The 24,328-nt window shown below is 56.3% G+C and overlaps 3 protein-coding genes across 19 annotated transcripts; 2 read left to right on the top strand and 1 right to left on the bottom strand.

The window, feature by feature from the left end:
- Positions 1 to 28: 28 nt before the first annotated feature.
- LOXL3 (lysyl oxidase like 3) lies at positions 29 to 17,970 on the top strand. Of its 6 annotated transcripts, XM_008254204.4 has the most exons (17): positions 29 to 271; positions 474 to 537; positions 2,059 to 2,387; positions 4,790 to 4,953; positions 5,599 to 5,813; positions 11,845 to 11,901; positions 12,479 to 12,538; positions 14,617 to 14,836; positions 15,047 to 15,227; positions 15,336 to 15,490; positions 15,703 to 15,870; positions 15,977 to 16,139; positions 16,341 to 16,584; positions 16,694 to 16,809; positions 16,888 to 17,024; positions 17,130 to 17,241; positions 17,423 to 17,970. In XM_008254204.4, the coding sequence occupies exons 1-17, from the start codon at positions 43 to 45 to the stop codon at positions 17,494 to 17,496; spliced, it is 2,688 nt and encodes an 895-aa protein (XP_008252426.3). In that variant the 5' UTR covers positions 29 to 42; the 3' UTR covers positions 17,497 to 17,970. The 6 variants fall into 6 exon arrangements, with proteins under 6 accessions (XP_008252426.3, XP_069924967.1, XP_008252431.2 ...); XM_008254209.4 differs by lacking the exon at positions 29 to 271 and having other exon boundaries at positions 421 to 537; positions 2,063 to 2,387; XM_070068865.1 differs by lacking the exons at positions 29 to 271; positions 11,845 to 11,901.
- HTRA2 (HtrA serine peptidase 2) lies at positions 17,917 to 21,200 on the bottom strand. 5 transcript variants are annotated; one of them, XR_011386519.1, is made up of 8 exons: positions 20,550 to 21,169; positions 20,225 to 20,429; positions 19,893 to 20,125; positions 19,638 to 19,748; positions 19,348 to 19,575; positions 19,141 to 19,210; positions 18,370 to 18,465; positions 17,917 to 18,273 (listed from the first exon to the last, which is right to left on the bottom strand). XR_011386519.1 is itself a non-coding variant. In XM_002709712.5 (8 exons), the coding sequence occupies exons 1-8, from the start codon at positions 21,053 to 21,055 to the stop codon at positions 18,108 to 18,110; spliced, it is 1,377 nt and encodes a 458-aa protein (XP_002709758.1). In that variant the 5' UTR covers positions 21,056 to 21,200; the 3' UTR covers positions 17,917 to 18,107. The 5 variants fall into 5 exon arrangements, 3 of the variants coding, with proteins under 3 accessions (XP_002709758.1, XP_069924969.1, XP_017196048.1); XR_011386520.1 differs by having other exon boundaries at positions 19,348 to 19,548; positions 20,550 to 21,168; XM_002709712.5 differs by having other exon boundaries at positions 19,348 to 19,453; positions 19,670 to 19,702; positions 19,931 to 20,125; positions 20,550 to 21,200.
- On the top strand, positions 21,140 to 24,315 carry AUP1 (AUP1 lipid droplet regulating VLDL assembly factor). 8 transcript variants are annotated; one of them, XR_011386521.1, is made up of 12 exons: positions 21,140 to 21,490; positions 21,571 to 21,708; positions 21,788 to 21,938; positions 22,068 to 22,309; positions 22,541 to 22,613; positions 22,707 to 22,780; positions 23,009 to 23,075; positions 23,166 to 23,268; positions 23,402 to 23,530; positions 23,615 to 23,730; positions 23,851 to 24,031; positions 24,131 to 24,315. XR_011386521.1 is itself a non-coding variant. In XM_017340567.3 (12 exons), exons 1-12 carry the CDS (start codon positions 21,441 to 21,443, stop codon positions 24,165 to 24,167), a joined length of 1,299 nt encoding a protein of 432 aa, XP_017196056.1. In that variant the 5' UTR covers positions 21,140 to 21,440; the 3' UTR covers positions 24,168 to 24,315. The 8 variants fall into 8 exon arrangements, 5 of the variants coding, with proteins under 5 accessions (XP_017196056.1, XP_069924971.1, XP_051692910.1 ...); XR_011386522.1 differs by having other exon boundaries at positions 23,402 to 23,518; XR_011386523.1 differs by having other exon boundaries at positions 22,125 to 22,309; positions 23,402 to 23,518.
- The last annotated feature ends 13 nt before the right edge of the window (positions 24,316 to 24,328 follow it).

The raw sequence follows: 24,328 nt of genomic DNA on the forward strand, positions 1-24,328 counted from the left end.
ATGACATCAGAGACAAGGCCGTGACATCACTTCGAAACAGCAATGAAGGGGCCCAGTGGGCCCGCAGGGCTTCAGTTGTCCTGCGGGCCCGCCCCCAGGCCAACCCGAGGGAGACTGTTTATCTCCGCTGAGCCAGGCGGGGAGGGAGGCTGGGAGCTGGGGCAGGAGGCTTCGCCGCCGCCCGGTGGCCGCTTGCGAGTCCAGCTCCCTGACCGCAGCAGCCGGGCCTCCGACCTGCGGGAGAAGAAAGCTTCATTGAGTCGGCTCGAGGGTCGGGGAGGGGGAAGGGGCGCGGCAGCGGCCAGCTTCACGGGGGAGGGGAGGACCCAGAGGCGAAGAGGAGGGAACTGGCCGGGGAGGAATGGAGGGAGAAAGCGGAATGTGGGAGGGCTCTAGGGGACGTGGGAGGGACGACCGGGGAGGGGGAGGGAGGGTCCGGCCGCCCCTGGCCGAGCACTTTTTTTTTTTGAAAGTCCTAGGACTGCTCTCCGGGACCAGAACTCTTCTCGAAGCCCCTAGGGCCCCGCTCAGCCAAAGGTAGGGGCGGTCAGGCTGCGGCCCACGCGAGGAAGAGGCCTTGGGGATGGAGAGCAAGGTGGCGGGACCAAAGGAAAGGGGATGGCGTGGGATGGGGCCGGGGAAGCCAACCAGCTGAGAGTTATTGTCAAAGCGGAGACACGAGAGGAGTGCAGAGAGGAGGCTCACTCCTGGGGGGTGCGGGCGGCAGGGTGTTCCAAGTGGGGCAGCGGGGAGGGGCCTAAACTGGGGGCTCCCCGGTGAGGCCCGGTCCCTGGGCCCCCAAGCAGGAACGTCCCCAGAACAAAGCTGTCTTGTTGGGCCGTTTGTCTGGAGTGGGAGAAGCATGTTCGGCGCGCCCCCCTCCCGCTGTGCAGCGGCCGTTCTCAGCCCCCCACGGAGAAAGCCCTGGCCCCGGGTTGCCTGGTGACAGCCACGGTGGTTTTGGCAGGAGGCTGGGACAACCCCACCCCATCCCCTGCCCAGCTTGAGGCCTGGCCCTGCTGGGCCCCTTGACCCTGCAGGGCATCGGAGAGCCTGTGCCCCGGCGAGGCTGTACAGCCGGCTGGCCCTGCATTCCTTCCTGTCTGCCCTCCTTGTTGGGGGAGTCAGCCCAGAGCGGGCTCAGGATGAGGTCCCATTCCTGGGCTCCCACGTCTCAGAGGCCCCAGGGCCTGCCTCTCTCTGCACAGCGCTGTGCCGGGTGGCTGGCTAAACGGGGTCACCAGGGTGCCTGCCGCATCTGCTCCCTGGCCCCCATCAGTCACTCTCCTCTCTGGTTGCCTGCCGCGCTCCCTGGCGGCGTGGGGCTGTGTGCTTGGTTCTTGGCCCAGCTGCCCTCACATCTTCAGGGCTGTCTGGCTCCCTACTCTCTCGCTGTGTTTCTGCCTTTCATTCCCACAGTCTGCCTCCCCCTCCCATCCTGTCTGGGTCTCCTGCTGTGTGTCTTGATCTTGACCTTGCCCTGACTCTGCGTCCCTAGTCACTGCCTGCTCTCTCTGGGGCCCTCAGACTGCAGAGGGGGACAATGGTGGTGATGGCAGAACTGGGAAAGGACCTTGTGGGTGTTCCTACAGTCGGTGGTCAGCGAGGGCGGGCTCCATGCGGGGGGGTGAGGGGGTGAGTGCGTCTGTACTGAACAGGGACTCGGGATTTCCCCCTTAACAATACAGCTACGGGGACCCCCCTCTGCACTGGTTACTCTGCACTGGCTGTAATAAGGAATCTAGGAGTGATGCAAACACGATGCTTGCTTATCCAGGAGACTTGAGAATCTCACTCTCTGCCTGCCCTCCCCGCCACAAATCTGGGTCCCGGGTCCGTCTCTGACTCTCGTCCCCCTGCCCTTGTTTCGTGTTTCTCTCTCGCGGTCTCTCCAGCCCTGAGCTCCCTCTTTCTTTGGCGCTGTCTCTGACTCTGGTCCTAGTATGTTTTGCTCTCATGACCTCTCTGCTCTCTCTCTCTCCCTCCTCCCCCCCCCTCCCTGACTGTGGGCCTCGCCCAGTCGCAGCTTCTCTCACACGCTTTCTCTCCCTGGGGCAGCCAGGCCTTCCCTGCCATGCGACCTGTAGGTGTCTGGCAGTGGAGCCCATGGGGGCTGCTGCTGTGCCTGCTGTGCAGCTCCGGCTGGGGGTCTCCCTCGCCTTCCGCGAACCCTGAGAAGAGGCCTGGAAGTGAGGGGCTGCGGTTCCGGCTGGCCGGCTACCCTAGGAAGCCCTCGGAGGGCCGCGTGGAGATACAGCGAGCCGGCGAGTGGGGCACCATCTGCGATGACGACTTCACGCTGCAAGCTGCCCACGTCCTGTGCCGGGAGCTGGGCTTCACAGAGGCCACAGGCTGGACGCACAGTGCCAAATATGGCCCGGGGACAGGTGAGCCGTGGTCCGGGCTAAGTGCAGGGAGAGGGAACATCCGATGGCGTGGTAGTAGAGACACAGGACATCAGGAACAGCCAGTGTCAAAAATAAACCCAAGGAGGACCAACCAGCCAGGATCTTTACTTCCCAGGGCTGGTCAGTGCTCTCGGTGAGCCCAAGGTGCATCGTGTGCACAGAGAATAGAACCTCTCTGGTTCCTCTCCATCGTAAAAGTATGATTCTCCAAAACGGTGCATGGCACAGCCCAGACATAGGTGAGCGCTGTGTGATTACAGTACAGGTGGAGGCTGGCATCACAGTGCAGCAGGTTAAGTTGCATCCCTATCAGCTCCCTGCTGATGAGCCTGGGGGCAGTGGAAGATGGCCCGGATGCTTGGGTGCCTTCCCTTGTGGGAGACCAGGACGGAGCTCCTGGTTCTTGGCTGTTCCAGCCATTTGGATAGTAAACCAGCAGATGGAAGATTCTCTCTCTCTCTTATAAATAAATAAAATAAAATAAATAGGAAGGGGGGGAACAGTTGGGTTTTGGTTTCATGAGAAGCTGAGAGCTGGAAAATGATGTCTGGATGTCCGAAAGCCAGAAGGGTCACAGATACTGCAGGTAGCAAAATCGGGTTTCTGGCCAGAGCTAAAGCGAAGAAGCCGGAACTGAGGACAATGAGAAAGGGCAGAGGACGGCTGTGGACGGCTGTGGACGGTAGGGACTTCAGAGCAGCTGTCACTGAGGCCTGCAGGTGTGCGTACTGTCTGAGCCCCCAGTGGGACTAAGGGACAGAAGCGGGTGCAACCTGCAGCTGACCCCTTAGAGCCCCCTAACTAGACCACCCCTGGACTAGCGTCATGCGTAAATGGCATGTTTAAGAGGGACCGTAGGGAACAGAAACGCTCTCAGAGGACTGCCAACGTGCATGACTCGGAAGCCGAATTTCAAGGAGGAATAGGCGCAGAAACCTGTAGTTTGCTGAGAAAGAAAATGGCCTTGGATGACAGTTCCATGGTGGTTGCATTCAAGCGTGGGGTGGGCAGTCCTGGGGCTGAGGGGTCTTTCTGGACCGCAGTAGAGGACTGGGTCAGACTGGAAGGGGAACACTGTCCCAGCCCCAAGGCCTTCTGGCGGGGGTGGGGGGTGGGCAGCAGGAGCTGGGGAGTCCTGGGAGGGTTTGACTGCAGCGGTTCTTGCACATTGGCTGGGACAGGTGACCTTTGAGTTCCACCGGTTCTGAGAAGAAGTCAGTGGTATTCCATCTGTCTGATCCAAAGAGAATGTGGGCTATGTGGCAGCACAGCCAGGACAGGCACATGGGAGAATGTGGAATGTGAGGGGGGAGGGGAGGATCTTGGACTTCCAAGACTCACAGACAGGTCAGACTCCTCAGCCCCCACGTGTTGGCTGTGTGGTCCTAGGCAGTCATTTAACCTCTCTGAGCCCCAGTTTCTTTATATAAAAATGGTCTTCCGGCAGCTCTAATAATGATCATAAAGGTTCACCATGGCAGAGGTGAACACAGCAGATGCTTTAAAAAAAAAAAAAGATTTGTTTATTTGAAAGGCAGAGTTACAGAGAGACAGAGACACACACACACACACAGAGAGAGAGAGAGAGAGATTGATCTTCCATCTGCTGGTTCATTCCCCAAATGACCTCAATGGTGGAGCTGGGTCATTCCAAAGCCAAGAGCCCAGAGCTTCTTCCAGGTCTCCCACATGGGTGCAGGGGCCCAAGCACTTGGGCCATATTCTGCTGCTTTCCCAGGCCACTTGCAGGGAGCTGGATTGGAAGTGGAGCAGCCGGGACTCGAACTGGAACCCATATGGGATGTTGGCACTGCATGTGGCAGCTAAGCCTACTAAGCCACAGTGCTGGCCCTCACAATAGATACTTGATTAACTGCAGCCATCATTGAATGGCTAAGAACTGAGTAGAACAGTGTTAGGTCTTAGCTTTTTACTCACCCTATTAATTTTATTTTATTTATTTATTTATTGTAAGCCAGGAGCCTAGAACTCCATCTGGGTCTCCCACATGGGTGACAGGGGCCCAAAGACTTGGGCTATCTTCTGCTACTTTCCCAGGCACAACAGCAGGGAGCTGAATCTGAGGCTGAGCAGCCAGAACTCCAACTGGCTCTCTGATAAGGGAAGCTGGCATCGCAAACAGTGGCTTAATTAACTGCACCACAGCTCCAGGTCGCCTGTCAAATCCTTAATTATCCCCAGATCACCAAGAACTTTCCATCAACCTTATGGCCTTTCTTATTCTCCTCCAAAGTCCCTTTTCCCTCTCCACTCCCTAGCTTACTAGAAGAGCAGGATCACCGTGGCCAGGTGTGAGGTCCCCAACATCGCCATCACTCCCTCATCCTCCCTCCCCAAAATGCTCATGTCCCCTCCTGCAGGCCGCATCTGGCTGGACAACCTGAGCTGCAGTGGGACTGAGCAGAGCGTGACGGAGTGTGCCTCCCGGGGCTGGGGGAACAGTGACTGCACCCACGACGAGGACGCTGGCGTCATCTGCAAGGACGAGCGCCTTCCCGGCTTCTCAGACTCCAACGTCATCGAGGTCTGCTGCTCACAAACCCACATGCAGGGTAACCCGAGAGGGCGGTGGGGCGCTGTGCACTCAGCTAGAGGCGTGGTTAGAAGGTGGGAGGATCCCAAACCCCCCCACAAACACACCCACCGACACACAACCTCGGATAACTTGCATCTGTGTAAAGCATGGAAGAATGATGGTGCTCCCAGGTGCTGTAAAATCCTGGGCTTTAAGCATTAGCATCCAGGTCACTAAACTTGATGTGAGCCTCTCCAGTTGCATCCGTGGGGGCCTCACCCGTGCTCTAAGGGACCCTCTCCCGTTCCACTCGCCCCTCTAACTACAAAGCACCCCTTCCTCTGGGCAGTATCTGCCTGCTCCAGGCATTGCGGGCGCTCCCGCAGCATCCTTCATCGTTTCTCGGAGCTCCGACATCCCTCCGCTTCCGCTGTTGCGAGACAGAGTCCACACACCCCAGACCTGGCATCTTTTTGGTCCCTGGCCTGAAGCGCGGGCATCCCATATGGGCGCCGGTTCGAGACCCGGCTGCTCCACTTCCCATCCGGCAGCCGGGTTACAGCCAGCAAAAACTCCTTCGGGGTTCCTGAAGGGCGGCAGCGCGCATGAAAGGTGCTTTGGGGCTTCTTCGCCCTGCTGTGGTCCCGCCCGCAGGTGGAGCATCAGCTGCAGGTGGAGGAGGTGCGGCTCCGCCCGGCTGTGGGCTGGGGCCGGCGGCCCCTGCCGGTGACTGAGGGCCTGGTGGAAGTGCGGCTCCCTGACGGCTGGTCTCAAGTGTGCGACAAAGGATGGAGCGCGCACAACAGCCACGTGGTCTGCGGGATGCTGGGCTTCCCCAGCGAAAAGAGGGTCAACACGGCCTTCTACAGGTGAGGGGCTGTGCAGCGGCAGAATCGTGTTTCCAGACCTTGTAGGGTGTGTGGGACGCTAGGGGCACCCGAGACCGGTACCATGGGACAGTACGGAGGCCTCTGCGAAGCTAAGACAGTTGGGAAATCTTGTGGAACCATGAAGGTTCCCCAAAGGGACCGGCGAGGCTCCCGCTCTCACGTGCACGGAGCGCACGCCGGCGCGAGTGACGTAACCGGTTGGCGGGCAGATTTGCTGGGCCTCGGGGAGCGCGCCGGGCCTCGCGAGGCCACGCCCAGGGCCCCTGCGAGGCCACACCCGGGGCCCGCGGCGATAACGGCGCCGGCGCAGCCCCGCCCACGAGTTCCGGGCTGTGTGAGCGAGCGGCCGGCCTTTTGGAAGTGCTCGTCACGCCCAGCGCGGCCAGAGTGTCCAGGGTCGAAGGGGTGGTGACCAGCTGGTGGCGCCCGCGGGCACGGGGTGGACCCTGGAGGTTCGGAGGGCGCCGGGAGAGGCCGGGTTCCCTTCTCAGTGTTCGGTTCCCGCTAGGCGTGCCTCTGGACCCCTGAGCGAGTTCTCCAGAATGTTCTTTGGCCCAGGCCCCTGGATCTCTCCACCTGCCCTGGAGCCCTGGTGTACAGGCTGGCCGCCCGAGTAACAGATCACCCTGGGGAACGGTTCTGAGCCTCTAATCTGGACGTTCTGAGGAACAGCCTTTGGAAGCCATGCAAAGATTTGGAGCTCTCCATACAGCCTCGTGTCCAGAATGCTGTCGGCAGCCCTTCTTAGATCACTTGTTGCTGAAAGGCCTCTTGACATCTGCTGACTTCCTCCTGGCACACTGCTTCCCTTGCGCTCCGAGCAGGGAGCTGTTTGGAGGGAGTTTGCCTCGACTTTGCATTGCCTCTGTGTTGCCGTACCATCCCACTGTTCCCGTAGAGCTGTGATCACCTAGAACCAGTTCAGATCTTCCCTTATTTATTCTTATCCTGGTAGAGCAGCCTTTTCAAACCCCGTTTGTTTTGATAGGTCCTTTCAAAGCCATGGAGATCCCATGGCACATCTTTGCTTTTCCATCTGCCCTCCCTCCCAACCTCCTCCTCCCCCTCAGGTGGACAGTTAGGCCAGCAGTGCCTTCTGGCTACATCGCAGGGCTGCATCCTTGTGGAATGTTTGAGACCGAAGTCTCACTCTTCTTGCCAAGATTTCCTCTAGATGTCTATCAAGCTTCTGATTGTTTCTTCAACCAATTAAGGAGGGTATAACCAACATTTAATCACCATCTGTGTAATGAAATCACGGGAGAATGTGTTAGTCTTTGCTAAGCCCTATGTGTACTTTGTTCACAGCCATTCTCCGGCCTCCCAATTTAGTAATCCGGTCAACAAACAGACAAAAAGGAAATCATACTGATTTGAGCTTATTTTTATTGAATTCCTTTTAGGGTCTAAAGATCATCATGTATTTTTCTGAATGCTCACAAATTTTCTACTAAATAACTTACTCTAGGATGTGAATTATCTAAGGAGTTCTTTTCGTTTTTGCAAGTCAGTGCATCATCCAGCTTCCAGTCTTTTCCATGCTGGTTCATATTTCCCTGGGGTTGGCGATGAGACACATCTGAAAGTTCTTTCAACCCCAGAGATATGTTCTATGTGGTCTGGAGCCTCAGACAGCTTTGTGCTGGACTCCTTGGCTGTAGCCATCCACCTGGGGCTGTGTTTCTTTCTCTGTGCTTGTTCATTACCTTTCCCAATCCAAAAACCAAGGTTCTAAAATGCCTGTAGGTTTTTAAATAGCAGTCATTCCGAGTCTTGAGGATAGCATGAACAAGGATCTAGAGAACCATTCAGCCAGGACTTATTTACTGAGACCCTATTCTGTCCCAGGTACTGTTAGCAACACTAAGCACCTCCAGGAGGAGGGGCAATAAATGGAGATGGATCCTGGGAGTGGGGAGGGGGCGGGCACTCGTGTCATTCTCCAGGCCACTGTGACTGGAGCGAGTGCACAAGACGCTGAGAGGAGGTGCACTGTGGGAGGTGGTCGGGAAAGAATGAGGAGCCAGACGAGCAGAGCCACTGGGGAGACAGGAACCAGTGTGGAGTTTTGAGGACAGCTGTGACATCTGACTTGCATTTTTCAAGTATTACTCTGGCTGTTTTGTTAAGAGACTGTAAGGGCAGCAGTAGAAGCAAGAAGGCGGGGAGACTGGTTAGGAAGTTAGTGTCTCCTGAAAGCTGAGTGAAGAAAGAGAAAGGGATTAGTGAAACAGGTGAAAATGGTCAAATTCTGTATATCACTGAACACAGAACCAACAGGATTTGCTGGCAGATTCAGTGTGGTGGAAGGAAACAGAGGGGTTGAGCATCATTCCAAGGTTTTTGGCCTTAGCTAAGTATGGAATCGGCCTCATCTGATGAGGAAGACAGCACTGAGAACAGTGGGTGGAGCGTGTTTTGTGTAGAGGTGGGAAGGGAGGTTGGAGGTTAGGAACCCAGTTTTGGAACCCTTAAATGTGAGGTTCTTTAAGACCCTGAAATGGGGAGGCTGAGTTAGCCAGTGGGACATGTGACTCTAAAGATCAATTGAGGAAAAATATGCAAAGTCCTGAAACTCACCAAGGGAGCGAGTATAAATCAAAGGAAAAAACGGATGGTGGTGGACTGAGCCTTAGGGAGCTTACATGTTAAGAGGTCCATCCTTGTAAACAGGAAGCTGAGTAGGAGGGGGTGGCAGAGGTGGAGGGGATGAACAGTTGTGGGATGACTGATGCACTGTGAGAGGTGGCATGGCTGGGAGGCCCCTCAGGCATCTGTGCACTGGAAGTGCATGTGACCCAGTTCTCGAGAGGGGCCATCCTCGGGAAGCTGGTGGCGCAGGAATTGCTCACAGGTATGCGCAGCCCGCGGGGATTTCAGAGATGAGCACTGTGTGCTTCCCATTTGGATCTCATCATGAGTCTGGGCTCCGAAGGCTGGGGGAGGAGACTCTGTGGTGCAGATGCTAGGGATCTTCTTCCGCAGGTCAAGTCAGACCGAAGGAGCATTCTCAGAGGTAACACAAATACGGAAGATGTCAAGACAGTTATAAACAACTCCACCCTCCTGAGAGGGAAGAACAATTAACCAGCTGGCTTTTAGAAGTCAGTACGTTAGGAGATGAGAAAAAGCAGAACCTGATGTAGTTATCACTTTTTTTTTAAATATTTATTTATTTATTTGAAAGATAGAGGCAGAGAGAGAGAGAGAGAGAGAGAGAGAGAGGTCTTCCATCCGCTGGTTCACTCCCCAATTGGCCGCCACAGCCGGAACTGCGCTGGGTCTCCCACACAGGTGCAGGGGCCCATGGACTTGGGCCATCTTGTACTGCTTTCCCAGGCCACAGCAGAGAGCTGGATCAGAAGTGGAGCAGCCGGGACTCCAGCAGCACTGGCCCCTATTTATCACTTTTAAACTTGTTTTGTAGTTCCAACCTAGAGCATTTGAAAGCTGTAGAGTTTTAGAAGGGGGAAAGAAGGTATAGATGAGCTGTTTACTTCTCGTTTTCAATATGTTTGAGAAAAGACACTTGGGGAAAAAATTACACGCCTTATTTATAAGATGGGAGGTTCTAAACACTTAGTAATGTCTCAGACAAGAGGCTGAGAGCCATAGACTCTTCTAGGAATGTTGAACGTAGCGAATTTTTTTTTAAGATTTATTTATTTGAAAGGCAGAGTTATAGAGGGGCAGAGGCAGAAAGAGAGAGAGGGAGAGAGAGAGAGAAAGGTCTTCCATCCGCTGGTTCACTCCCCAATTGGCCACAATGGCCGGACGTGCGCCAATCTGAAGCCAGGAGCCAGGAGCTTTCTCCAGGTCTCCCACACGGGTGCAGGGGCCCAAGTAGTTGGGCCATCGTCCACTGCTTTCCCAGGTCATAGCAGAGAGCTGGATTGGAAAAGGAGCAGCCGGGAGTAGAACTGGGTACCCATATGGGATGCTGGCACTGCAGGCAGCAGCTTTATCTGCTACGCCACAGCACCGGGCCCCCCATACTGGATATTTTGACAAACAGATCAACCAGGTCCATCCTCAGGAAGAAGGTGAGGCAGATGATCTCCAACAGCTCCTGGCCTGTTTAAATTGTGTGTGTGTGTGTGTGTATTTGTAGTGCGGGAGTGGCGTTTGGCACAGAGGTTAGACCTCCTGTTGGGATGCCTGCCTCCTATGGCAGAGTGCCTGGGTCCGAGTCCCAACCCTGCCATCCGGCATCATGAGAGGCATCAGGTGATAGCTCCAGTGCTTGAGTGGCTGCAGCCACAGTGCTGACCTGGATTCCTGGCCCCTCGCTTGGGCCTGGCCCAGCCCTGGCTGTTGCAGACATCTGGGGAAGGAACCAGCAGATGGGAGATTTTTCTGTCTCTCTGTTTACATTTTCAAATAAATGAAATAAGAAAATGAATAAGAAAGAGGTGAAATCCTAGTGCATCTTCTCCCTGTGTACTGTGTCAAAATGTGAGTGCCCAAGGGCAGCAGTAGAGCAGGAGCTGTAACAGGGACCTCCACGAATTCACAAGAACAGCAGGGCCTGCAGTCATGTGGGCATAGTTGGACAGGACAAAGGGGAGCCTTAATTAAAGTCTCGAAACCTAAAGTGAGAATGAGAGCAGGAACAGACCTAGTTTCTACTTCTGTTCAGACATCAGACTTAAGGAAATCTCTTGAGGAATAAGTGAGTCAATTATTGAGACCAATTTAAAAAAAAAGATTTATTTCCCTGAGAGTAAGTCTGGACAATGAGCTTGCTTGTGAATTACCAAACAGTATGGAAGTGGAAAGTGAACAGGATGGGTGCTCCCCAGTCAAACACCGTTTACCTCCTTGGATGTCCAGCACCGGGCCTCAGGCCTGGACAATGCCCAAAGCCTTTCTGTGAGAAAACATTCAAGAAAAAAGACACAGCCAGACTCCCTGGACCTATCCTGGGCTGGTCCTCTCTCCTAAACTGCTCAGTCTGACAATCCCCAATAACCCTAACACCTGCCCCCTTAGCCCTCCCCTGAGATTTAGAACTAATATCTGGACCCAGGAATCTTCATTCCCTTCCCACCTTAGTCTAATTTCTTCTTCTTTTCTTTCTTTCTTTTTTGTTTAAATATTTATTTATTTGAAAGTCAGAATTACAGAGACAAAGGGAGAGACAGAGAGAGAGAGAGAATCTTCTACCCACTGGTTCGTTCCCCAGATTGCCACAATGACCAGGGCTGGGCCAGGCCAAAGCCAGAAGCCTAGAACTTCATCCAAGTCTCCTGTGTGGGTGTCAGGGGCCCGGGTATTTGTGCCATCATTTGCTGCTTTCCCGGGTACACCAGCAGGAGCTGGATTGGAAGTACAGCAGCTGAGACTCTGACTGGCACTCAATATGGGACACCAGTGTCCCAGGTGGCAGCTTAACCCACTACACCACAAGGCCACCAGGCCTTCCCATCTAATTTCTTTTCTAAAAAAAATTTACTTATTTAATTGAAAGGAAGGTGACAGAGAGGGAGGGGGAGAAAGAGAAGGGGAGAGAGAGAGAGAGAAACTCCCATCTACTGGATCACACACCCAAATGCCGGAAGCTGCCAGGGTTGGGCCAGACTTAAGCTGGGAGCCAGGAACTTCATTCGGTCTCCCACATGGGTGGCAGGGACCTGAGTACTTCAGCCATCATCTGCTGCCTCTCAGGCACATTAGCAGGAAGCTGGATTGGAAGCAGAGGCAGGACCAGCCCCACTTCCATATGGAATGTGAGCATCACAAGCAGCGAGCCTGCTGTGCCACAGCACCTATCCCTGCCTTCGGCTACTTTCTGAGGGTCCTGAATAGGGATTCATTCATCCTGAGTCCATAGCCTTCCCTGCTGCCCGCCCACCTGGTCATGTGCTTGTGCAGCCGAACAGCCTTGGAGTATCTGATGGTAAAATAGCCTGCCATGTGACTGCTGGAAAAGAACACTTGCCCCTGGTCCTGACTGCGCCAGCCTTTCCATTTGGTTCTTCACTGATCTGCCGTTATCTTATCCTCGCAGAAAGTTGAGGAAGCGAGCAGCCAAAGGCTCAGCCCGACGCCCCAGGCCCCTTGGAAGGTAATGGGGCAAAAAGCCCCGGGACCTCCTGCTCGCCCCTGAGGCCTCAGGAGGTGGATGGATGGAAGGCAGCCTATCCAGGTCCATCCCTGAACCCAAGCTGATGGATTAGGAATGCGGCTGGGAACTGGCCATTCCTCAGGAGGGGGGCAGGCGAGGCATGGGGATGGTCAAGCTCCGCCCTTAGGGAGCACAAGGAGGAAACGTGAGGAAAGGCTGAGGAGAAGCTCCCAGCTTCAGCTCCAGCCTGGGCCACCTGCATTCTTCCTCCTCCTCGCGGCACCTCCTCACCTCCCTTAATTCACCCACAACCCTGTTCTCTCTCTTCCTTCCACCTCTCCCCTTCCTTTCCTGTCCCCGCCCTGGATGGCCACACCTAGATTTCCCATCACTACTGCTAAATGCAGGCAGCAGCTCAGTGGTGTTCAGCAGTGGTGTCTGCGGAAAATCTAGCCGTCTTCACGTTGCCCTCTCCCCCTTCCTGCATGGAGGGTCCCTCCCAGAAACAGACCCCTCCACCTTTCCCAGGCCCCATAGCCAAGCTCTTCCTCCACCAATTTCTCTCTCCTTTTTGCAGACCAATCTCCAAACTTAAAGTCAAACCCAAACTCCGAGTGGGCAGGGGGCCAAACAAGAGGTAAATGGAGTTCAGGGTGGGTGGGGAAGAGTGGGGTTGCAGTTGTGAAGCGGAGGGATCGGGCTGTAGTCAGGGAGGATCAGAGACTCCTGTTTGGCTGAAAGGGTTGACCAAGAGGCGGAAGAGCCGCTGCTGTAACAAATCGCCTTCTAAATCACTGACCAGAATGGTAGGTAAGACTGGCCCTCCCTGTGTCAGTATCTGGGGGTTATGCTTATCATAAGACTTTTTCCCCACCCTCTGGCTACACTTGTTCCACCTGCTTCCTTCTCTGCCGCCATGTGCTCCAGTGGCACCTTTCTCCTTCAGACGAGTTTGCCTCAGGGACCAGTATTCCCATCCTACATGTGTGTAATTAATTTTTCAACACCAGCTTCCCGGGGATGGACTGAGACTTCTGGAACATTTACTAGGGTTGGAGTGAGACTGACTGCACCCTCCTCTCTGGCTCAGTTTACGCGATTATGCTCCAAGTTCCGTAACTTTCCTCTTGGGCTCCTTCAGAACTCAAGGGAGTGGAGAACTTCCAACCCTGGTAATGACATCTAACTTGTCTTCAAAATGCAGTCTGCCGGCCAGAAGACTCCTGGAACTCCTCCGGCAGGTGAAGAATTCATCCCTGTCCTGCATCCCCTCCTCTCCTCAGTGGTCCCCTCATTCCCCAGCTTCTCCCTCTGATAGCTTCAGAGGAGCCCAGAAGCTGGGGAGGGGGGCGGTGTTCTTATAGTGTCCTTCTAGCTTAGGGTCTTCTTTGCCTGACATGACTGTGTCTGTCCCTCGCTGCCGCCACTTCGACATCACACGGTCATTTTTATTTTGTTAGTGGTAGGGAAAGGGGAGGAGAGAGTTTAGAATACAGAAGTCTCTTTCCTGTGCTGGCCTCTCTGACTTTTATTTTCAGCCAACCAGGATTTGGGGAGAGTACCTGATCTCTTGGATCTTCAGGATCCGTGTATCCTGAGCTTGCAAAGGTATCCCGTAAAGTCTCCAGGCTTCCTGCTTCCGGGTCTGCTGGTCATAAGCTCTTCCTCCTCCCTGAGTGTTCCTGGCTAGTGGCTTCAAGTCATCCTGCGTCCTCTGCTCCCAGATGATGGGGCTCATTACTGCGCTAATTCAGGGCACATCAGCCTCACAGGGCCGGCCTCCCCTTCTTCCCTTGCTCTCTGCACTCAACCCAGCTGTTCTGGGCAAGTGTGCCCCCCCACCCACCCACCCACTCCAATCTCTCATTCCATTGGTATCAACAGCAAGTGTCTCTCTGCAGTGTCCCCAAGCTGTAACATCTCTAGGTTAGTCCCACTTTCCTGCCCAGATAGCTGGTGGCACATTCTGTTACATTGAAATTGCAGGATTACAGAATGCTTCAGAAAACACTTACACAGCTCAGCCCAAGGTCCTGGGAAGTCTCTGCCACTTTGTCACTCCCATCCACCTTCCTTCTCTGGTCATCTGGTCCCTCCAGCTTTAGTCTATCCTGCACTGAAGCATCGACACTGCTCCATATACCAGCGCCAGTCTCCCTACGTTACCATCTGGTGTGCTCCCCCTCTAACTGCCCACCATACTCCATCCCACAGCGTCTTGCCTGGAAGCCCCTCTGGCTTCCATCATTTGCATAATCTTGATTCCATGTCGTTTTGTTGTTGCTGTTTTGTGTTTCCGGTCTCAGCACACTAGAAGGGTCCGCTTGTCCTGGCTACCCAGGCTTCCAGGTTGCGTCAGCTGCTCCCTGCTCCCTCCTCTCGCAGCTGGGGAGTCCTAGTTTCCCATTCTATTTGCCCAGCGGCCTTAGCCTCTGCCTTGCTCCGGCCAGTGAAGTCTAGCCACCTTCCCCCTGAGGGTCGCAGAAGGTCCCCAGGGACCCTCCTGTCTGAGTCGTAGGGCTCTTCCAGCCTATAAACTCCTTCATCTCTCCTGAAGGAACCAGAAGCATTAAAGAAAAGCAGATAAAGGGGGCATGAAAGGTCGCGGGGGCAGGGGCGGGACGGGCGGGAGAGCGGAGAGTGGCCGCAGGGAGCGGGAGGAGGGCTGGGAGGAGCATTCCTCTACCTTTCTGCACCTCACTCCTGTCCCCCCAGGCTGCTGGCCCAGAGGCAGCAACACTCCTTTGGTCTGCATGGGGTGGCATGCTTGGGCACGGAGGCCCACCTCTCCCTCTGTCCCCTGGAGTTCTATCGTGCCAATGACACCGCCAGGTGCCCTGGGGGGGCCCCTGCGGTGGTGAGCTGCGTGCCTGGCCCTCTCTACACAGCGTCCAGCAGCCAGAAGAAGCAACAGCAGTCAAAGCCTCAGGGGGAGGTGTGTGAAACAGTGATGACTCCTTTCCCGCCCCACGTGGGAGACCCCCAAGCCTGGCCACCCCCTAAGCACAGCCCTGACCTGGGGGGGGGGGCTCAGACCTGACCTCACCCATCCCGCCCCTGGGCTCCGTGAGCTCCTTAGCCCTCTCCGTGCTGATGTGCTGATGTCGCCATTCACCTCTGTGGGGCACGGTTCTCTCTTCTGTAGGCCCGCGTGCGTCTCAAGGGCGGGGCCCACCCTGGAGAGGGCAGAGTAGAAGTCCTGAAGGCTGGCACATGGGGCACAGTGTGTGACCGCAAGTGGGACCTGCAGGCGGCCAGCGTGGTGTGTCGGGAGCTGGGCTTCGGGAGTGCTCGAGAGGCTCTGAGTGGTGCCCGCATGGGGCAGGGTGAGGGGGTGTGGATGTGGGAGGGAGGGGAAGGAGGTTAACCCCTGGGGGCACATTCTTCCAGAAGAGGTCTAGTGGTGACTTCTGACCTTTGACTCCTGACCCTAGGAATGGGCGCCATCCACTTAAGTGAAGTTCGGTGCTCTGGACAGGAGCCCTCCCTCTGGAAGTGCTCCCACAAGAACATCACAGCTGAGGACTGCTCCCACAGCCAGGATGCTGGGGTCCGATGCAACCTGCCCTACACTGGAGTGGAGACCAAGGTCAGCCAGCCATACTTTCCGCCTGGGCCCAGGACCGCATTTCTCATTCTCTATGGTCCTGGCCTCGAGCCCAGTGCCCCAGACCCTTATCATCCTGCAGCTCCCACCTGTTCCTACCCTTGCCCACCCTGGGTGTGCCTCAGAATCCTGGCTAGACTCCCGCCACCCCATCCCTAAGCTTCCTGCAGCACTCCTGTTCTGTGTCACTACAGATACGACTCAGTGGGGGCCGCAGCCGACACGAGGGGCGCGTGGAAGTGCAAACAGGGGGATCTGGGCCCCCCCGCTGGGGCCTCATCTGTGGGGATGACTGGGGGACGCTGGAAGCCATGGTGGTCTGTAGGCAACTCGGCTTGGGCTATGCCAACCACGGCCTGCAGGTGAGCGGGAAGGAGGCGGCTTTGAGCAGCAGACTGTGGAAAGGAGTCTTTAGGCCCAGGAGGCTGGATCTTGGGACCTCCCAGAAACAACCACATTTGTCCCCAGGAGACCTGGTACTGGGACTCAGGGAACATAACAGAGGTGGTGATGAGTGGAGTGCGCTGCACGGGGACGGAGCTGTCCCTGGACCAGTGTGCCCATCATAGCACCCATATCAGCTGCAAGAGGCCGGGGACTCGCTTCACTGCTGGAGTCATCTGTTCTGAGAGTGAGTGCAGGGGAGGGTGGGGAAGCCAGGAAAGGACGCTCTCTGGGCCACTCCGCTTGAGGAAGTGCAGAGGGGCTGTCATCTGGAGGGACCCCCTTTCCCATGGAAAACCAGCCTCACTGGGAGGGACAGAAGCACCTCCGTCTCCCCAGCCTGGCCTCCGCAGTGACTTCTAACCCTCCCCTTCCTGCATGGGCGCAGCCGCATCTGACCTGCTGCTGCACTCAGCGCTGGTGCAGGAGACCGCCTACATTGAGGACCGGCCCCTGCACATGCTGTACTGTGCTGCGGAAGAAAACTGCCTGGCCAGCTCAGCCCGCTCAGCCAACTGGCCCTATGGCCACCGGCGCCTGCTGCGGTTCTCCTCCCAAATCCACAACCTGGGACGAGCCGACTTCAGGCCCAAGGCCGGGCGCCACTCCTGGGTGTGGCACGAGTGCCACGGGTGAGAGGGAAGGGGGTCCCGTGGAAGGGCAAGGCCATGGGGGATGGGCCAAGCCTGCTGGGGGCAGGGAAGCAAATGGGAGCCCCCTTGTGCCCCTGTGTCCCCACAGGCACTACCACAGTATGGACATCTTCACACACTACGACATCCTGACCCCCAATGGCACCAAGGTGGCTGAGGGTCACAAAGCCAGTTTCTGTCTAGAAGACACCGAGTGTCAGGAGGGTGAGTTGGGGCTAGAGTGGCCTCCAGGGCCTCCGCCACCCAGCCTTTCCTCCCACTGACACGTGCCAATCTCTTCAGACGTCTCCAAGAGGTACGAGTGTGCCAACTTTGGAGAACAAGGCATCACGGTGGGCTGCTGGGATCTCTACAGGCATGACATCGACTGCCAGTGGATCGACATCACAGATGTGAAGCCAGGGAACTACATTCTCCAGGTGCCCGGAATGCGGGGCTCCCCGACGGCAAGTGGGAGGAGTAGGAGAGACACGTCTGGATTTGAAGACTGCAGCTGGGTGAAGTGGCCTTTCTCCTGCTCACAGGTGGTCATCAACCCAAACTTCGAAGTAGCAGAGAGTGACTTCACCAACAACGCGATGAAATGCAACTGCAAATATGATGGGCATCGCATCTGGGTGCACAACTGCCACATTGGTATTGGATGGGCAGACTGGGGGGAGGGAGGGAAGAGCTTTCACTCCTTGTGCCCTCACTGTCGGTGTGTCTCCACACCCCCTCTGCACCGCTCAGCCTCTCCACTTCTACCACCCTTGCCCACCCTGTCTGTCTGCCTGCTCCGGAGCAGGGTGCCTCCCATGCTACCTCTCCCCTACAGGTGATGCCTTCAGCGAAGAGGCCAACAGGAGGTTCGAACGCTACCCTGGCCAGACCAGCAACCAGATCGTCTGAAGTCCCACCTTTGTTCTCTGCAAACCACCACTGGCCCCTAATGGCAGGGGTATAAGGCTGCCATTACCTCAGGAGCTTGCCAAGGAACCCCTGATGTCAGCAGGCGCGGCCTCATCCGACAGTGCACTGTGGACATGGAACTGACAAGCGGAAGTCATGGCCTTCTTCCTAAGCCAGCTGTCAGTAGCTGTGGCCGCGCACGAGGAACCTCTGCTCCCCGCCCAGCACCGAGCAGAGTGCGCCACAGAGAGCAGCACCTGACTGCCCAGAACGACAATGGATGGCAGCAGCTCACTTTCTGGAACAGGGAGGTCAGGCTGGTCAGCTCCAGGAGCTCCCCTGCGTTCAAGGGGACACAGCTTTACCTCTAGCCTTTTGGGTGGGGGAAAAGATCCAACCCCCTCAATTTTGACTATAACATGTTGCTAGGTATAATTTTATTTTATATAAAAAGTGTTCTTGCGATTCTTCATAGCCCAGGGATTGGTGCTGGTGGTTGGAGGGACCTGCCCCCCACTGGTTCATTTACTCCTCTGCCCGGTGCCCTCAGAGCCTAGGCTAGGAAGGCAGAGAGGAAACCAGAACAAGACCTCGTACTCTTGCTGACCCATTCATTCTGTCACCTCAGGGGTCACGTATAAGGTCAGTGTTTCTGATCCGCGCCGGATCCGTACTGCCAGCTGGGATTGGGTTCGAACAGCTTCATAAACATCTTCCGCATTTTGTACCAGCTGCTCCCCAATGGCCAAGATCACATCACCAGGCCGCAGACCTGCCCTGTGGGGAAAGATGGAGAGAAAGGGAGGAGACTGCCCCCTTCAAGGACCCACACACATGCCACCCACCCCTCCTCACAGCGCAGTCTCCCCTTACCGGTGTGCAGGGGAGCCCAGGATGACTTTATGGATGAGCACGCCATGCTGCACGTCAGGAAAGCTTGGCTCTCGCAGCTGTAGCTCAGCAAGGATGCTGCAAGGACACGGATCACCCTGGTAGCCACACTGCCGCACCCGCCCTCTCCTAAGTTCATCTCAAGCCTCCCATCACGCTGACACGTGTATGGACAGGACATGTACCGGTCAGTACAAAGGCGACTGATCACTTTCTGCCTCCTTGTGTTTCACAAGTGGGACATGTCCATGAAAGATAACTAATTCCAAATGACACCAGTGTTAAATCAATAGCACTAATGTCACTCTAGAATCCTGGGAAGCTTTAAGGAGCGAGTACAACTTAAGCTGAGCCTAGAAAGATGGGTCTATTAACTATGTAAAACAAGATCAGCATAAATAAAAACACGAAGCAGGAAACCAGGTTGGCTGGAACTGAGTATTCACATAGGAAGTAATGGGACCCAGGTCTGAAAGGATGATTTAGAGACACGGAAAACAGGCCAGGCTAACTGACAGCTTTAAATGAACACAGGAACAGGATGAAATCAATCTTATGACAGGTGTACAAAATGGAGTGAGGTGAGAAGGTCAAGATGATGAGAGGGGCCAGCTCTTGGGAGAGCCCCGAATGTGAGACAGCTCATCTTAGATAAAGTCAGGAAAGAAAGCAAACCAAGCTCAACGGAAGTGCCAGTTGCTCACCACTGATTCTACTGGTGGTCCCACATGTCATGACCCCAAATGCTCATACCTCGGAGTCAGAGTCAGCATCATCACTCCAATGTAGCGGCGCTGGGACCCACTGATTCCAAACCAGGAATCTGTGATACAGGGATGAATGAGCCCCATCCAGCTACATCCTTCCTTCCCCCTCACAACAGACTCCCCCTCCAGCAAGTCCCAAAGAATGTCCCACCCAGCTCTTAAAGGGAACCCCCACCCCTTGAGCCAGCCTCACTTTTCTTTTCTCCTCGATGCAAAAACTCCCGAAGGCGATCAGAAGGGATGGCAAAGGAGATTCCAGCTGTGACCTTCATGGTGTTCACTCCAATCACTTCCCCATCCTGCAGGGACACAGCCCCCTGTTCCCTAGCCCAAACAGATAGTAGGGGATGGGGGCCCCCGGAACACGAGTAGAAGCATGGAGTGTTGGGGGAATCTGTATTGGGAGACAGGCAACAAGAGCCTGCTCAGAAACATAAGCAAACATCCTAGAATTACTGAAGCCCCTCCCCTCCTCACACTGACCTGGGGCCTTGGAAGAAGAATGTCCCACTCACCAGGTTAACCAGGGGACCTCCAGAGTTTCCAAACTGCAGCACAAGGAGAAAACATGGGAAAGGTCTGGGAATTCTAAGTCTGGGGACACACACAGGAGGTAGGCACTCTCTCCAAACTTCTCTGCTTCCCCAACCCATACATGAGTGTGGCCACATTTCTGCAGCCCAACCTCTACCACCCCTCAGTTGGCACCTGTACCACCCAGCTCACCCTTGCCCGGACCTAGTCTGCCAATGCAATGCCCTTGCATCAGGACGCACATCAATAGCTGCATCAGTCTGAATGTATTCCACATTGGTTTGGGGGAGTCCCAGGTCTCTGGCTGGGCGCTGAGCAGAGCTGACAATGCCAGATGTGATCGTGTTCTGCAGCGCAAAGGGACTTCCCATGGCAACAACAAACTCCCCTTGCCGCACATCAGCCGAGCGTCCCAGAGGCAGTGTGGGGAGAGGCTCCTAAGGGAGAACGGGTACAGGAGACCTGTCATCTGGTGACGGGAGCTACAAGACAACTCCACACAAACCTGGCCTGCCCGCCCCCCCCCCGACCCCCACCTTGGTCTGTATCCTCAGCGTGGCGATGTCTGCCACGGGATCCACAGCGGTGACCATGGCCTCATATGTGTCGCCGCTAGGCAGCCTCACGCGGACTCGGCGCCGATCAGCCACCACATGGGCATTGGTAACGATGAGCCCGTCGGCCGCCACCACGAATCCTGAGCCGTTTGAGATAGGAACTTCGCGGCCCGAGAAAGGGTGCCTGGGATTGCCGCAGGGGTAAGGGGGCCTGGGTATAAGGAGGCTCTGACCACCCCACCACCACCGCTTGCCCGCCTCTAGGCCTGTGGCTTCAGTGCCTTCCAGTCAACCCTGTCTTTACCGGTCCAGGATCTCGATATAGACCACAGCAGGTGCCGTCTTCTCAACCACGTCTGCGATGAAGTTGTACTGGCTCCGCGGAGAGGTTGGCGGCGGAGCAGGGACTGAGGCGAGGACAGCCGGGGGACCCCGACCCCCGCCCCACAACAACAACAGCACCGCCCCCCCAGCGCCCAGCGCCACCGCCAGCCACACGCGTGGACGGGTTCCAGGGGTCCCCGAGGCCTCCCGCGGCCTGGAATCTGGGGCCCCTGCAGTCAGTCGTGGCCGGGGATCCGGGGACCCAGACGTCAGAAACGCCCGGGGTTCAGGGACCCCCACAGCCAACCGGGCCCGGAGACTGGGGGTCCCATAGGTCATCCGGGCCCGGAGGTCAGGAGTTCCTGACGTCAGCAGAGCCCGCAGGTCAGAGGTCAACAGGGGTCCCTTCCCCCATCGAATGCCCCCCAAAGCCCGCAATCCCCAGAGGCTCCAGCCTGCACCCCGCCCCGCCCTCAGCGCAGCCATCTGCTCCGCCTCGGCTGCCTCCTCGCCCGCCCTTCTCAGAGGCGGTGCCCAGGACGTAAGCGGGCGGACAGCAAGACGCGGCGCACGCCGGTATCTGAAGTCCTCCAGAAGTGCACGCCGGGACGCAGGATCCCGGAAAGTCGACGCCGCCCCGCCCCGCCCCGCCCCGCGAATGCCGGGAATTGTGGTTCCCGAGGGACGCGAGTTCCAAGGCGGCCCAAGGGGCCGCGGGGCATGCCGGGACCGCTAGCCCTTCCGGGGCGCCTCCGGACTTCGGGTTCCAGCACCCTGGGCGGATGCCCAAAGACTCCGCCTTCCCAGGAGCCCCTGCGGCCGGGCGCGAAGATGGCGGCGGCGACGGCCGGACACCCCTAAAGCAGCTGCTATGGAGCCTCCCCCGGCACCGGGGCCGGAGCGGCTCTTTGATTCGCACCGGTAAGAGCTTTCGCGGGAAGAAGCCAGCTCCCGGGCCGTCTCGACCTTCGGCACCCGATCACGTCGCCTTTCTCCCGCAGGCTCCCAGGTGACGGCTTCCTGCTCCTCGCGCTGCTGCTTTACGCGCCCGTCGGGTTCTGCCTCCTCGTCCTGCGCCTCTTTCTCGGGATCCACGTCTTCCTGGTCAGCTGCGCGCTGCCAGACAGCGTCCTTCGCAGGTTCCAATTCGGGGGCTCGGAGAGTGTCAGGAGTGGGCCCGGCCCGAGGCCGCACCGTCACTACCGCCTGTGTCCCCAGGTTCGTGGTGCGGACCATGTGTGCGGTTCTGGGACTCGTGGCCCGCCAGGAGGACTCTGGACTCCGGGATCACCGCGTCAGGGTCCTCATTTCCAATCACGTGACACCTTTCGACCACAACATCGTCAACCTGCTCACCACCTGTAGCACCGTGAGTGGGGGCCAAAGCCCCGCAGGGCAGTTCCTGGGGACCCAGCTCAAGGCTCGCCTATCCCCGTCGGGTTTCCCTTGGGCGATACAGAACCTTTCCCCTAATCCCGCTCCTTTACCCTCACATCAGTTTCCCTCATTTCCCTCCATGGGTTTCTTCTTGCTTTGTCTCCTCCGCGGTCCCCAGCCTCTACTCAACAGTCCCCCCAGCTTTGTGTGCTGGTCTCGGGGCTTCATGGAGATGGACGGGCAGGGGGAGCTGGTGGAGTCCCTCAAGAGATTCTGTGCTTCCACGAGGCTTCCTCCCACCCCTCTGCTGCTGTTCCCCGAGGAAGAGGCCACCAATGGCCGGGAGGGGCTTCTGCGCTTCAGGTAGGTGAGCACAGATATCGGGCTCAGTTGGGTAGGTGGGTTTCCACAGCCTTGTTTGGTTTCTACGCTCTCCGTCCCCAGCTCCTGTCCTTTATGTGCGCTTTTATTTCTTCACCCTCAATCCCTTCTCTTCATCTGCTTGTGCAGTTTGATAGTTTCCTGTTTTAAGGCAGATGTGAGCTACTGATTGGGCTGACTGGACTCCCATCCTCCTCTGTCTTCCTCTTCTAGCTCCTGGCCATTTTCCATCCAGGATGTGGTACAACCTCTTACCCTGCAAGTTCAGAGACCCCTGGTCTCTGTGGTGAGTGTGTGGGGAAGGGAAGCTTCGGGTCTTGGAGGGGAAGTTTTTCACCCCCAGCCCTGGCTCGGGCCTCACTTCATGCCTTCCTCTCAGACGGTGTCAGATGCCTCCTGGGTCTCAGAACTGCTGTGGTCACTTTTCGTCCCTTTCACGGTGTATCAAGTAAGGTATTAACTGTCCTCGCTTTTTGGTGGCTGGGGAGAGGCTCACCTCAAGGTCAAAGTAGTGGCCTCTGCCTTATCCTTTTGTAGATTTTTAAGGTCAAGGTTTCACCAGAGTATTTACTATCTCTCTGTTCTTGCCACTGCTGTTCCATGAAGAGGTACCCAAGTGGGGAAGGGGTGACAGCCTCCACCCTGGGTACCCCCCACATGACCCTGGATTGTTTTTTCCAGGTGGCTTCATCCTGTTCATCGCCACCTGGGAGAAGGAAGTGAGGAGTTTGCACTCCGTGTGCAACAGGTGGTTGGGTACACAGGCAGGGCGGAGGTGGAGCCCCTCCTCCTTAGAAGGCTTGAGATCTTGACACTTCAATCTTCCAATTCTCTCTAGCTGGTGGCCAAGGAATTAGGCCAGATAGGGACACGGCTTACCCCAGCAGACAAAGCAGAACACATGAAGCGACAAAGACACCCCAGACTGCGCCCTCAGTCAGGTGTGTGGTCTTTGTACACAAAGGTTCTTGATTTTTTTTTCCAGCCTACTGTGATTTCTTCCCTATTCCCTTGCTACTCAGCATCGGCTTCTTCCCGTTCTCTACTTACCATATTAATTTATTATTTTTACAGCCCAGTCTTTCTCTCCTTCGCCTGGCCCTTCTGCTGATGTGCAACTGGCAACTCTGGCTCAGAGAGTCAAGGAAGTTTTACCCCATGTGCCACTGGGCGTCATCCAGAGAGACCTGGGTATGGGAAAGGGTGAGAGATGGGCACAGGAAGGAAAAGTAGGAAGGAAGATGGAGAGCTGGGAATAGACTCCCTTCTCTTTTCCCTCCTTCCCAGCCAGAACTGGCTGTGTAGACCTGACCATTACTAATCTGCTTGAGGGGGCTGTGGCTTTCATGCCTGAAGACATCACCGAGGGAACCCAGTCCCTTTCAACAGCTCCTACCCCCAAGGTGAGACCCAGGAAACGGTCAGGTCCAAGACTTGGAGTGGGCTGGGGCAGCCACATACTCCCTGTCCCTGACCTCTTTTTGATCCTGAGACCCTAGCACAGTGCCTCTCTTGCAAAGTAGGCATTCGATGCGTGTTTAATGATGATGACTCCGCAAGCCCTCTGACATTGTGATCACCTCAGTTCCCCAGCTCTGGCTCGGCGACACCTCAGCCCACAACCCTAACATTTGCCAAGTCTTCCTGGGCCCGGCAGGAGAGCCTGCAGGAACGCAAGCAGGCACTATATGAATATGCAAGAAGGTGAGGGGGTTAGAGAGCAATAAGAAGGGACAAGTTGGAGAAGGGAATTATGGCCCTAATATACAAAACCTATACAGTGTCTCTCCCTATGTCCCACAGGAGATTCAAAGAGAGACAGGCCCAGGAGGCTGACTGAGCTCAAAGGAACAGAATGGCACCCAGAGCCGCAGGACGGAGACTGGGGGCAGCCCTCACCCAACTCACAACAGGCTGGAAGGGTGGGTGGTAAAAAGGGAGGGGTGGGGCTCCCCCAATCTCACATTAAATTCAGGGTTTTCACTCAAGGTCTCTTGCCTC

The sequence above is a fragment of the Oryctolagus cuniculus genome, chromosome 2, assembly GCF_964237555.1.
Source record: "Oryctolagus cuniculus chromosome 2, mOryCun1.1, whole genome shotgun sequence".
In the NCBI taxonomy this organism is placed as follows: domain Eukaryota; kingdom Metazoa; phylum Chordata; class Mammalia; order Lagomorpha; family Leporidae; genus Oryctolagus; species Oryctolagus cuniculus.